Below are 13034 nucleotides of genomic sequence, written 5' to 3'. Positions count from 1 at the left end.
TAACCGCAGGAAGCCTTCTCTCTGCCATCCTCCGCAGAGATGTCTGGAGGTTGGTTGTTCTGCTGCCTGTGGAAGAGCAGTAAAACATCTCCGCCATGGTGTGTTTCGGTTGGATGTGGATTTCTGACTCTCGCATACTGACAAGCTAGCAGGGCTTCACTGAGATAAGTCATGACTATCTATTTTTGTTTTCATATAAGTTGTAATTGGTGGTGACCTACTTGAACTCGGTGACTCAGTAGGTCAAGTGGGAGGTGAAGAGCTTTCCTGTGAAAGCATCATAATTATGTGTGTGTGTTACTAAGGTAGTGCCTTTGGTAGCATTTTGTGTGCTAGACCGTAATTTGTTAAGAGTGATTATTTATCATTCGTTTGAGTTTAGGTTAATTACATACGGTGAAATGTGTTATAAGTTTGTACATGATGTAAACATTTAAGGCTCATATTGGCTTGCCTAACTTTAGTGCGCATGCGAAGAGCCTACTTTTCGTTAGTCGTCTGATGGTCAGGGTTGAGATGAAGCGCCGGTGAGTACGATAGCTGGTTATATTGTTAGTGATTTATGTTGTTAATACGTGTGCCCGTGTGCATGTGCGTTTCATTGTAGGTTTACCACTAATCACTAGTCGCTTCCAATGATCGCTATTAAAGCTAATTTAAGACGTGAATCGAGGACGCAACTGTTGTGCTAAAAAATGGGTAGCGAGACCTCGGGCCGCTACGACGGAGCATAGGTTGTATCTTGTCCTGTCGAACGTAAATAAAGGAGTGACCAAGATGGAGTTGTGCCCGTTATACTCTCCCTGACACCCCTGTCAGTTGGGGACATCTTCTTACTATAGCAGGTAGCTGGGAAGATAACTGAACACTGTAGGAGCTCCTGACTCCAGAAGTCTCAGCCATATCCTGAACCCACCTGATGAGACTTCAGGCTGCTGTGCTGCGTGAACCTGTGACCACAGATGTCACAGCTGAATGGCTTCTCGCCGCTGTGCGACTTCAGGTGGACCTTCAGGTAGCTGGATGACGTGAAGCTTTTCCCACAGGTGCTGCAGCTGTGAGGCCGGTCCACCGAGTGGTGCTGCTGGTGCGCTTGCAGTTTGGTGATGGAGCTGAGCTGGACACCACAGGGCTCACATGTGCAGGGAATGTCCGTGTGTGTGTGGAGGTGTTTGCGTAAAGAATCCACACAAGGCATCACGATGCCACACGCCACGCAGGCCAGGGTGTCCACTGAGTGAGTGGCCTTCTGGTGCATCATCAGGGAGCTCTTCTGGATGAAGCATTTGCCGCAGGTTTCACATGTGAAAGGACGAACTCCAGTGTGGATCCGCATGTGGCTTTTCAGGGTATTCGCCTGGTTGAAGCTTTTGCCGCACGTCTCGCACTTGTACGGCTTTTCACCCGTGTGTATGCGCAGGTGGCGCGACAGGTTACCTGGTATGCTGAAGCTTTTGGTGCAGTATGGGCAGCAGTAGCCCCGCTCCCCAGTGTGGACCCGCTGGTGCAGTTTCAGGGCGTGTGCTCGGTGAAAACTCTTCCCACACTGATCACACTGAAACAAACGCACCCCGTCGTGGAGGTGCTGGTGGCTCCTCAAGAGACTCTTCAATGTGAAGCCCTTCCCACAAACGTCACAGACGTGAGGTCTTTCACCTGGAGATGGAACCAACAGAGACACCAGATAAATGGACGAACCCAGCTGTCGTTGGACACAAGAGCTAAAGCCTTGCCTGTGTGCAGCTTCATGTGGGTGTCGAGGCTGCGCTGCAACGAAAAGCCTCTCCCACACACGGAGCAGTGGAGGGATTTCTCTATGGTGGCTTCATGGACGGCCTTGTGGGCTTTGAGCTGCGGCAGACTGGTGAACGTTTTCTGGCAGAGCTTACAGCTCAGGTTCTGCTCCTTCTGACCCCGGCTTCCCACTGTGACTCCAGCTTGAGACCTGGACTCTGTGGTGGTCGTCGAGTCACCATCACCTGGATCTGCTGGTTCCACCTGACAGAAATCAGAACGGTTGAGTTTCTAACAGATTTATTTCTTTACCTGTGGCAGCGATGAGCCAACAGTTACAGTCAGGTCCATAAATACTGGGACATCGAAACAATGCTAACATTTTTGGCTCTATACACCACAATGGATATCAAATGAAACGAACAAGATGTGCTTTAACTGCAGACTGCCAGCTTTTATTTGAGGGTATTTACATCCAAATCAGGTGAACGGTGTAGGAATTACAACAGTTTCATATGTGCCTCCCACTTGTTAAGGGACCAACAGTAATGGGACAGAATAAGAACCATAAATCAAACTTATACATTTCAATACTTGGTTGCAAATCCTTTGCAGTCAATTACAGCCTGAAGTCTGGAACACGTAGACATCACCAGACGTTGGGTTTCATCCCTGGTGATGCTCTGCCAGGCCTCTACTGCAACAGTCTTCAGTTCCTGATTGTTCCTGGGGCATTTTCCCTTCAGTTTTGTCTTCAGCAAGAGAAATGCATGCTCAATCGGATTCAGGTCAGGTGATTGACTTGGCCATTGCAAAACAGTCCACCTCTTTCCCTTCAGAAACTCTTTGGTTACTTTTGCAGTATGCTTCGGGTCATTGTCCATCTGCACTGTGAAGCGCCATCCAATGAGTTCTGAGGCATTTGGCTGAATAAGAGCAGATAATATTGCCCGAAACACTTCAGAATTCATCGTGCTGCTTTTGTCAGCAGTCACATCATCAATAAATACAAGAGAACCAGTTCCACTGGCAGCCATACATGCCCACACCATGACACTTCCAGCACCATGCTTCACTGATGAGGTGGTATGCTTAGGATCATGAGCAGTTCCTTTCGTCTCCATACTCTTCTCTTCCCACCACTCTGGTACAAGTTGGTCTTGGTCTCATCTGTCCGTAGGATGTTGTTCCAGAACTGTGAAGGCTTTTTTTAGATGTTGTTTGGCAAACTCTAATCTGGCCTTCCTGTTTTTGGGGCTCACCAATGGTTTACATCTTGTGGTGAACCCTCTGTATTCACACTGGTGGAGTCTTCTCTTGATTGTTGACTTTGACACAGATACACCTACCTCCTGGAGAGTGTTCTTGATCTGGCCAACTGTTGTGAAGGGTGTTTTCTTCACCAGGGAAAGGATTCTTTGGTCATGCACCACAGTTGTTTTCCGTGGTCTTCCGGGTCTTTTGGTGTTGCTGAGCTCACCGGTGCGTTCCTTCTTTTTGAGAATGTTCCAAACTGTTGTTTTGGCCACTCCTAATGTTTCTGCTGTCTCTCTGATAGGTTTCTTTTGTTTTTTCAGCCTAATGATGGCTTGCTTCACTGACAGTGACAGCTCTTTGGATCTCATCTTGACAGTTGACAGCAACAGATCCCAAATGCAAATAGCACACTGGAAATGAACTCTGGACCTTTTATCTGCTCATTGTAATTGGGATGATGAGGGAATAACACACACCTGGCCATGGAACAGCCGAGATTGTCCCATTACTTTTGGTCCCTTAACAAGTGGGAGGCACATATGAAACTGTTGTAATTCCTACACCGTTCACCTGATTTGGATGTAAATACCCTCAAATAAAAGCTGGCAGTCTGCAGTTAAAGCACATCTTGTTCGTTTCCTTTGATATCCATTGTGGTGTATAGAGCTAAAAATGTTAGCATTGTGTCAACGTCCCAAAATTTATGGACCTGACTGTATCTCACAGCTCAGGGGCAAGATGGCCGAAACCTTCCACCACAGCTTTCGCTCATCAGTCAAAAACTCCAAACCAAATCTGACTACTTGGTGATTACACACAATCGTCCCTAAACGCAGGCACCAAAAAGAGAAAGACATCTAAAGCAGCAAAACTAAGTAGTTGATGTGAAACTTTTAGCAAACATTTATTCTGTGAATAAATTCTGTGTAAATACAGGGTTTTCCCCCAGCGCTCTATAAGCCTGGCGGCCCGCCAGGTGAAGCGTCATGCCCCTCCCCCTTGCCGGACCCTACCGTGTCCGCTGACACGAACAGTGCAACGAAACTAGAGCCCTCCATCAGCTGATACTGGTGAGAAACAGCAGCGGAACGTGTGCAACCACCCCTCCCCCACCCTCACAGAGGAGCGCTGCTGGACGGACACCTTGATCTATTCTCAGGAATAGATCAAGGTGATCAACTCTGGAGTGGTTCTCCTCTTATTTGTCTGAGCGTTCCTTCTCTGTGGCCGTCTCCAAGTTTAGGTCCCCTACTACCTCCCTCACCCATGGTGTCCCACAAGGCTCTGTGCTGGGGCCTCTACTCTTCCTCCTCTATCTGCTTCCTTTTCAGCACATCCTGAGCTCCTTCAAAGGAATTTCCTACCATCTTTATGCAGATGACATCCAACTGTACATCTCCTTTAAGCCCCATGAGATGTCTAAGCTGAAGCTGTTACACACCTGCTTAGACTCTATCAAAACCTGGATGGTGGGAGCTTTCTTCAGCTGAATGAAGATAAGACTGAGATCCTCATCTGTGCCCCAGACAAGCTGGTTCCCAAAGTCAGAGACTCTCTTGGTCAGCTTGCTTCTCACACTAAACCTTCTGTTAGGAATCTTGGCGTGACCTTTGACCCAGCTCTCACCCTGGATTCTCATGTCAGTTCTCTTGTTGGCTCTTCCTTCTTCCATCTCAGGAACGTTGCTAAGCTGAGTCCCATTCTGTCCCGCTCTGAACTTGAGACAGTTCTCCACACCTTCATCTCCTCACGCTTAGACTACTGTAACTCTCTTTTCACGTGTCTGAGCAGAACCTCCCTGAACCGTCTACAGGTGGTTCAGAACGCCTGTGCTCGGCTTCTGACCAAGTCCTCCAAACACACCCACATCACCCCGCTTCTCCTCCAGCTTCACTGGCTGCCAGTCAACTTCAGGGTTCATTTCAAGATCCTGGTTCTGGTCTATAGGGCCTTACATGGACAAGCACCATCTTACATTGGTGATCTTCTTACCCCGGGTTTCCACGGGAGCCGTCAGCAGCACGTTACTGCAGCAGCACGTCTTGCTCGTGTAAGCTGCTGCTTGGCCCTTCCCACGAGACGCGAAGCAGCAGGGGAGCAGCTGTCACCGACCGAGCACAAAGTCACACGAGTGACTTCGTCAGTAAACACAACAACAAGCAGGAGAAAATTACAACATGGTTTGTGTTTTATGTCCTGTCCGTTTTATAATCGCCAATACGGACCTGAAAAACAAAGGAGACCGCTAGCTAGGTGATAACTTCTCACGGGGACGCACAGTTAGTAACCTTTTTTAAAAGTAAAGCAACCGGAAAGCAGTACGTTCTTTATTCTGAAAATCTCGGGAGCTTCTCTCCATTTCCGCGTCCGATTTCCTGTCTTTCCTTCCCCAAAAATGTCGAACTTGACCCGTTTCAGAGGCGTTGCGCGTAGAAAATAGAACCGGCGCGTAAAGGCCGCGACATGCTGCTCCTGAGACGCGGCCGACTCGTGCTGCTGACGGCTCCAGTGGAAAAGGTTCTGTTGACCACAGAGGTTCCTATCAGCAGCTATGACGTGCTGCTGCAGTAACGTGCTGCAGACGGCTCCCGTGGAAAGCCGGGGTGAGTCCCTACACCCCCAGCAGGTCCCTGAGGTCCAGTGACCAAAGCCTACTGGTTGTGCAGCACCAGGCTAAAGGTCAAAGGTGACAGATCATCTGCTGCTGTGGCCCCCAGACTCTGGACCTCTCTCCCCCTGAGCCTGAGATCAGTGGACTCAGTGGTCTCCTTTAAAAAGCAGCTGAAGACTCACTTGTTCAAGCTGGCTTTTGTATGACCTTCTTCACCTCTCTCTCTTTATTCTGCTCTCCCCACCTATTCCACCTTCCTCAGGATCCACTGGTTTCCCTCTTTCCTGTTCACTCTCTCTCTTTCTTAACACTTTTAACACAATTATCTATTTTTGCTCATTTTAAATATATTTTTTAATCATTTTCTAAATTCTTTTTTATAATTTTACATTTTTTGTTTTTGTGAAGCGCCTCGTGGTTTTTATCTTGAGGCGCTATAGAAATGATATTTTCTGCCTTTTCTTCTGTCCCTGAGAAGACAATGTAGACATGTACATACTGTACATATTTTTCGTTCTTCCAGGGACCCGTGAGTCAGTCCCTATATGATAATATCAACCATATATAACTGTGCATTACTTCGAGTATTTGTAAGAATAACACATCCAAACCCAATGTTTTGTTTATTTTACCAGGGAGAGTGCTGTCATCCTCTGGGTGATGAAACATTCATTCTTCTGTGTACCTTCTGTAATGCGCTCACGGACCACTAGGGGTACACGTACCTCTATTGGGAACCACTGATCTAAAGCCCAGTTCATGCTTCTGCGTTTGCGTCGGTACAGAGACACGCAACGCCATTATACGTCTTTGTGAGCCAGCCTGAGAGCCCTCGCGAGGACGAACGGAGTCGAGCCCACTTTTCTAAACATCCGTTGAACGAGACGGAGAATGCAAGCTTGTGATTGGTCAGGACAGCCCTTTTGTCAACAGCACCGCCATTGCGCCCTCAAAAACAGATATCTAGTGGCAGACGGAGCAGCTTGATGAATACCTCGTGGAAAAACTCTAAAATGAGAACGTTCATTCACCCGTGACTGAAGAAGTAAAAAGATACGCAGCAAGCGTTTTTATTTGTGGACGGAAATGACGAGAAACGTGGATTTGGAGGTGGCGAGTGCATGAAGAGGTGGTGGAGGATGAGGGACAAATTTGTTTGTGTTAAAGTCTCTGAAATACATAAACACAATATCTTGGATCCATGACAGGATACCACAGAACAGCGCTACGCCCTCTGCTGTCCTGGCAGGGAATTGCTTCACAACACTCCCCAGGAGACGGAGAAGGCTGAACGCTTCCACCAATCCGTGCGTCTCTCCCTCGTGGAGCTGACGCAGAAGCATGAGCCAGGCCTAAATATTAAAATAATTTAACAAGAGGATAATAACGAAAACTTACCTGGTAGTCAGGATCATCATCATCATCATCATTAGGGGCGGGGTCATTGCCAGATGCAACCGCTGTCTGATTGGCTGCGACATCAAGCCCCTCCTCTTTCACTAAAATGATCTGGGGGCTGTCCTGAGAAGGAACATGGAGACAACTTCAACTGGAATCATGAATCAGCGGAACGCTTCTGTTTCCTTCTTTAAACGCACCAATTCTAGAAGTTTCAGGATTCAAGATCATGTATGGCCGCTGCACAGGCTTACGACACGGACTTTTAAGGGGAGAAAAAAGTGTGTATCTAAATTTGTGTGTGTGTGTGTGTAACTTCAGTTCTTACACACACACACACACACACACACACACACACACACACACACACACACACACACACACACACACACACACACACACACACACACACACACACACACACACACACATCACCAGGTACACACTGACAAAACTACAGTACACACAGATCTGTTTACAAGTACAAAAATCCTTTTGAGACTATTTTCACACCTGACTGATTTGTGCGTACGTGGTGCGTTTGAATGCTCTGTGGAAGCTGGGAAATCCAAATTTCCTTTGGAATTAGTCTAAATTTGTGTTGAGGGGACAAATATGTTTTTCTGTGGAAAAACGTAGTATCTCAGGATCCTGTGGTTATAAAAGATGGAGCTACATTTAATTTTTAATCATCTAAATTTGTTTATTCAGACATATATGTGTTTGTGAGCCATGAAAACAGTGGAAGGTTAAAAGAAATGACTAATAAATGGCAGAGTGGTTCTCTGACTGGAATAAAGCAGGCTTCAGACTGGGAGAAGGCACAAGAAGATGGTACGGAGTCATGGGCGCCTAAGTCACACCCGTCTACTTTCGGACCCCGAAGAATGAACCAATGAATGCAAGTCAATGGTGCTAAAACGCTCTTTTCTAATTCCACTTGTTATGTGCCATGGATTTCACATATGATGTCTGTGAATTTTAAAACACATTTTGATACCAAGAACTCGCTTATTTTCGAATGGGGGGAACGCTATTTTAGGTTTAGTGTGAAAATAAGTCCAGGAGTATAAATGCGCTTCACAAAAGAGACGCCATCGAAGCAGAAACAGAGAAAAACAGGGAAAATGGCTGTAAGTTCAGCGAACTTCAAATCCTTCCTTCAGGAGGAAAGAAGCACCATAAATCTGTGACTGGCGTGGTCAAAACACCCACCATTAGTTTTCATTTAAATAGTTTCCATTATTGAGCACACACCCTGGCCCAAGAGCCACTTCCTTGTCTGGGGACAGTGTGTCAATCGTTCAGTCCTATAAAACATCTGAAATGGTCTAAAATAATAGCTGTCTCATTAAAGCCTGACTGCAAACCATGCTGGGTTTACTTTTACTTACTTCAGAGGAAAGATCACCAGGATGCCGCACCATCTTCTTGTGCCTTCTCCCAGTTTGAAGCCTGCTTTATTCCAGTCAGAGAACCACTCTGCCATTTATTAGTCATTTCTTTTAACCTTCCACTGTTTTCATGGCTCACAAACACATATATGTCTAAATAAACAAATTTAGATGATTAAAAATTAAATGTAGCTCTATCTTTTATAACTACAGGATCCTGAGATACTACGTTTTTCCACAGAAAAACATATTTGTCCCCTCAACACAAGTTCAGACTAAATGCAAAGGAAATTTGGATTTCCCAGCTTCCACAGAGCATTCAAACGCACCACGTACGCACAAATCAGTCAGGTGTGAAAATAGTCTCAAAAGGATTTTTGTACTTGTAAACAGATCTGTGTGTACTGTAGTTTTGTCCGTGTGTACCTGGTGATGTGTGTGTGTGTGTGTGTGTGTGTGTGTGTGTGTGTGTGTGTGTGTGTGTGTGTGTGTGTGTGTGTGTGTGTGTGTGTTCAATGATTTGTATGTGTAAGAACTGAAGTTACACACAAAAATATAAACACAAATGTAACGTCCAGCAATGGTCAGTTTAGGTACAGTCTGAACTTTCAACATCTGGTCAGAAAGGAGACACAACACTGCATGTGTTCCCTTTAAATTGGCCTGCCTTCATACCAGCTGGGACTCACAGACTCTGCAAGTCTGAAAGATAAACAATAACTTTCTGTCCCAAGGTCCCATCAGTCTGCCTCCACAGAAGGAACAACTCCAGCTCCAATCAGGTGCTAAATTCAAGAATGATTTACTAAATCAATATGAACTTCTTCCATGACTCATAATCAAGATAATCGTTAAATAAGCACTTGTTTATTACTACTTATAATAATTATAGTTTAATGAAATGCTTCATTAATCTGTGCTCACTGAATGGATGTTATGTTTATGTCTGCTAGAACGTGCCATGTGTTCAACATGTTATGACGACAGGTCCTCACACCTGCGCTCACACAATAACACATATGGCCAAGTTAAACCCTGACACACATCGTATTAAACCAGTCAGAACATCCGGTATCAAGAAGGTGTGTTTCTGAGTTGTCTTGGTAACACATCTCAAACTTGTCAGCATCTGATTGGCTGTCCAATCATAACATCAAAACCTTAAAACTGGATCATCCTGAGTGATTCGTTAGTTCTAGAGAATCGCTCAGACCGGCCGCCTGTAGCAAAACCTCTTTAACCATCAAAGATTTTGACACATCGTCAAAACCTTTTGCACCTGCGAAGCTGATGAGCCAACAGTTCCTGCAGAACAAAGCTGATGTCGTTAGACTCCTTAAGAGTCCGCCAGACGCACGGTACCATCCAGCTGTTGCGACCCGAGACATCTCTGGACTTAAGAGCCGGTACCACGGTATTCTACAGCCCTCCGGTGCCAGAGGTCAGCCAACCCCGCGACTTTCGGATCCACCAAGAGGGTCTCTCCAAAACAGGTGAAGTAGACATGACAGATAGCGTCTGATGTTCTTCTGATGATAACAACTTTATAGCTTAGAGCAAACCAAACTCTTTTCACCAGAACTCAGCGTATTCTGATAAGGAAGCTCTGACGTCGCATTCACACATAGGTTCCTTCATCACGTTTAGTTACATCCATCACAGTAAATGCTTAGTTCATTAGTCATGTTTTAATTGTTTGTAAAATAAATTCTTACGTTTATAAACCGGACTCTTTCTTGAAGTAACACGAAGTGCGGTTGATCACTGAAAAAGCAACGAACCTAGATCTCCTGATAATTACAGTAAAGACCTCGCAGGTTTATATTTTATATTTATATAGAATATTACAACTTCCTGGCCATAACAAATAAAAATCATCGATTTGCCTACACCACACAAGTTTCTAATCAAGAGTTACACACACACACACACACACACACACACACACAAATCTAGATACACACACGGATTATTTAAACCTTTTTTCTCCCCACAGACTCTGGCTGACTAAAGACAGCTCATGTAAGAGGTAGTAAAATAAAATAACAGGACTGAAATAGAAGTCACACACACACACACACACACACACACACACACACACACGGTTTAAGGTGCAAACAAGTAACAGTATAATGATGAAGTTAAACGTGACTAAACTAACTAGCTTTACCTCGTAACTTCTGCCTTCACACAGCTGAATTATGGGTAACCGCTTCACTCCCGCTTCATCTGAGACCACAACTGTTTAAAAACAAAGATGTTCATCACTTTTAGTCTCCGTCAGTTGATTTAACAGAAACGAAGACATAATTTAAAACGGAGCGGTTTGAATCATCTCTGGGTTAGAGTGGCAGAACACGTGCGCGTGTGTGTGTGTGTGTGTGTGTGTGTCAAATTAAAGGTGTGGAACACTCGTTTAATCGTCTGCAGCAGTGTCTAGCAGGAATGAATGCCTTGTAAGTCGTACAGTAGGGAAAAAGCCCAGAAGCGCCTGGATCAGCACGTAGAAGTCTGGAGGAGAAGGGAGCTTCAGACGACAGGATGTGGAGTCCTACTTCCTGATACCGGGACATCTCTCCTCTGTGTAGCGTACCAAAGGTCAAGTTTTCATCAACATGAACAGCAATTAACTTTTAATTTGCAGGTCTCCCCCTGAGCCTGAGTTCAGTGGACTCAGTGGTCTCCTTTAAACTCGCCTGTTCAGGCGTTGGTGGGACCTCCTTGTTCTGCTCTTATTCCGCCTTTACCGGGATCCACCGATTTCCCTCTCTCCTTTTCATGTTGTCTCTCCCTTTCTGTACATTTTTTAAAATCAAAATTTGTGTTTTTCTCATTAAAACGTTATTTTAATCATTTGTAAAAAAAAATTATACTTTTGTTTTCGTGAAGCGCCTTGTGATTTTCATCTAGAGAGGCGCTTTATAAAAGATTGTCTTCTTTCTTTCTGTTTGCTCTACAAAGTTGATGCTTTATCTCCACAAATAACACAAGCCTGGAGGAGTTCTGCTGTGTGGGGGAGTTGCTAATGCTAACAGTTAGCTACTACTAATCGAGATGTTTTCTGCTGATAGGTGGAGGAGACTATTTTCATGTTCAGCCTGCTCAGAGTGACATTATAATCAGAACCAGTCATTAAAAATGGTTTCTCAGTGTTTCACACCTTTAGGAGACATTTGGCCGTCCAGTTAAGAATACATAGAATTGATTTTTGGTTTGTTTCATCAAATCAATAAAAACACAAGAATCAAAGCATTAGAGAATGAAAAAAGCATCTAACCTAACTGTCTCACAGATTCTTCCTCTTCTCTGCTGATCGGACAGCTCCTCTCCTCAGCACCTCCTACCTCCACCACCTCCTGGACTCCTCCTGGAGCCTCCAGCATCAGCTTCAGCTCCGTCTCCATCAGCATTCTCCTCAGGGATGTGATCTCAGTCGTCCCACGTGACACCTGCAACACATGCACCCAGATTCTGGACTTCAGCAATTGAAAGAATTCAGCCAAGATCGGGAATGATGAAGCTGGTCTCGTACTTCCAGCTTCAGAGCCGACAAACTCTCCTCCAACTGCTGACAGATGTTCTTCACCACTCCCTGTGCCAAAGACACCATGAAGGTGCTGAACTCTGCCACCTGAGGAAGAAAATACAAACGTGTCAGATATGAAATCACAATGTTTAAATAAAAACACAATATTCTAATGACTTCAGGCTTCACTTGATAAATGTTATTATGGAGCTAAAATGTGACGTTCTTTTAAACTTAAAGCTCCATTACTGGTCATCATCACACAGATGAAACTCGTCTCCAAAAACAAAATAAAAACCGAGACTTTAGACATTTGGATCAATCATAAAAACCACATTTCTTAAAGGAAAAGGATGAATTAGTTACAGTTTGGTAATTTTCATGAGTGATATCAGCTCTTCCATGTTGTGTACACAGATCGCCTCCGAACAAAACCGGATCCATCTGGAACCTTCCGGTTCCACTTCAGACAAATACCACCGCAGCTGTTGTTCACATAGATTTGTAAATAAACACATACATATAAATGTTTGTATATGTTGTTCACTCGTAAATCACGCGCAGCTGAACTAGCGGAAGTAAACAGAAAGCAGCTAGCTATCGGCTCTATTTCTACAGTCAGATGTTTTCTCCATGACCCAAGAAGGGAAACCAGCACCAGGAAGGACCACAGCACGGATAACAACCTACCTTCTCGTCTAGAGACTTGTGTTCGTTCTCGGTACCACCCGGAGTGCCCTCAACTTGATCTAATCCAGAACCGCGGATAAGTTTAGACACTTCGGACACACTTTTGGAGACCATGATGTCCAAAATAGAGCAAACCATTATCTCCAGTTCCGACATGCTGGTTAATGGAAGAACCTGTTCGGATCTTCAAAAAACTTCAACAGTGTTATTTTATCGTCATTCGTGGAAGCCTGAGATTCCCGTTTTATCTACTTCCGGTTCATGCCTTTCAAATGAAAATAGCTTCTGAGCTCATTTGCTTAAACAACCAAAACAATTGAGTAGGACCTGGCTGCAGACATCAGCTGGTGTGTCGAGAGCAAGATGGCGTGTCATTACTTTTACCGGAAAATCGACGAGCGAAAGACCTCGGCAGGAAGTTGGT

General features: G+C 45.0%; 1 protein-coding gene across 1 annotated transcript in view; it reads right to left on the bottom strand.

Annotated features, from left to right (window-relative positions):
- LOC107397362 (zinc finger protein 729) overlaps positions 1 to 13034 on the bottom strand; it is a 42156-nt gene that overhangs the window by 6643 nt on the left and 22479 nt on the right. The window contains exons 20-26 of the mRNA XM_070543280.1: positions 12611 to 12794; positions 11927 to 12025; positions 11672 to 11843; positions 10565 to 10635; positions 7001 to 7123; positions 1734 to 1998; positions 917 to 1656 (exon numbers count right to left, since the gene is read on the bottom strand). Of these exons, the coding sequence (XP_070399381.1) occupies positions 917 to 1656; positions 1734 to 1998; positions 7001 to 7123; positions 10565 to 10635; positions 11672 to 11843; positions 11927 to 12025; positions 12611 to 12794 (1654 nt within the window). The remainder of the gene's footprint in view (positions 1 to 916; positions 1657 to 1733; positions 1999 to 7000; positions 7124 to 10564; positions 10636 to 11671; positions 11844 to 11926; positions 12026 to 12610; positions 12795 to 13034) is intronic.

Source organism: Nothobranchius furzeri, chromosome 13, assembly GCF_043380555.1.
Source record: "Nothobranchius furzeri strain GRZ-AD chromosome 13, NfurGRZ-RIMD1, whole genome shotgun sequence".
Taxonomy (NCBI): Eukaryota; Metazoa; Chordata; class Actinopteri; order Cyprinodontiformes; family Nothobranchiidae; genus Nothobranchius; species Nothobranchius furzeri.
The sequence above is the reverse complement of the archived record's forward strand: the minus strand, read 5'-3'. Positions and strand labels throughout refer to the sequence as shown.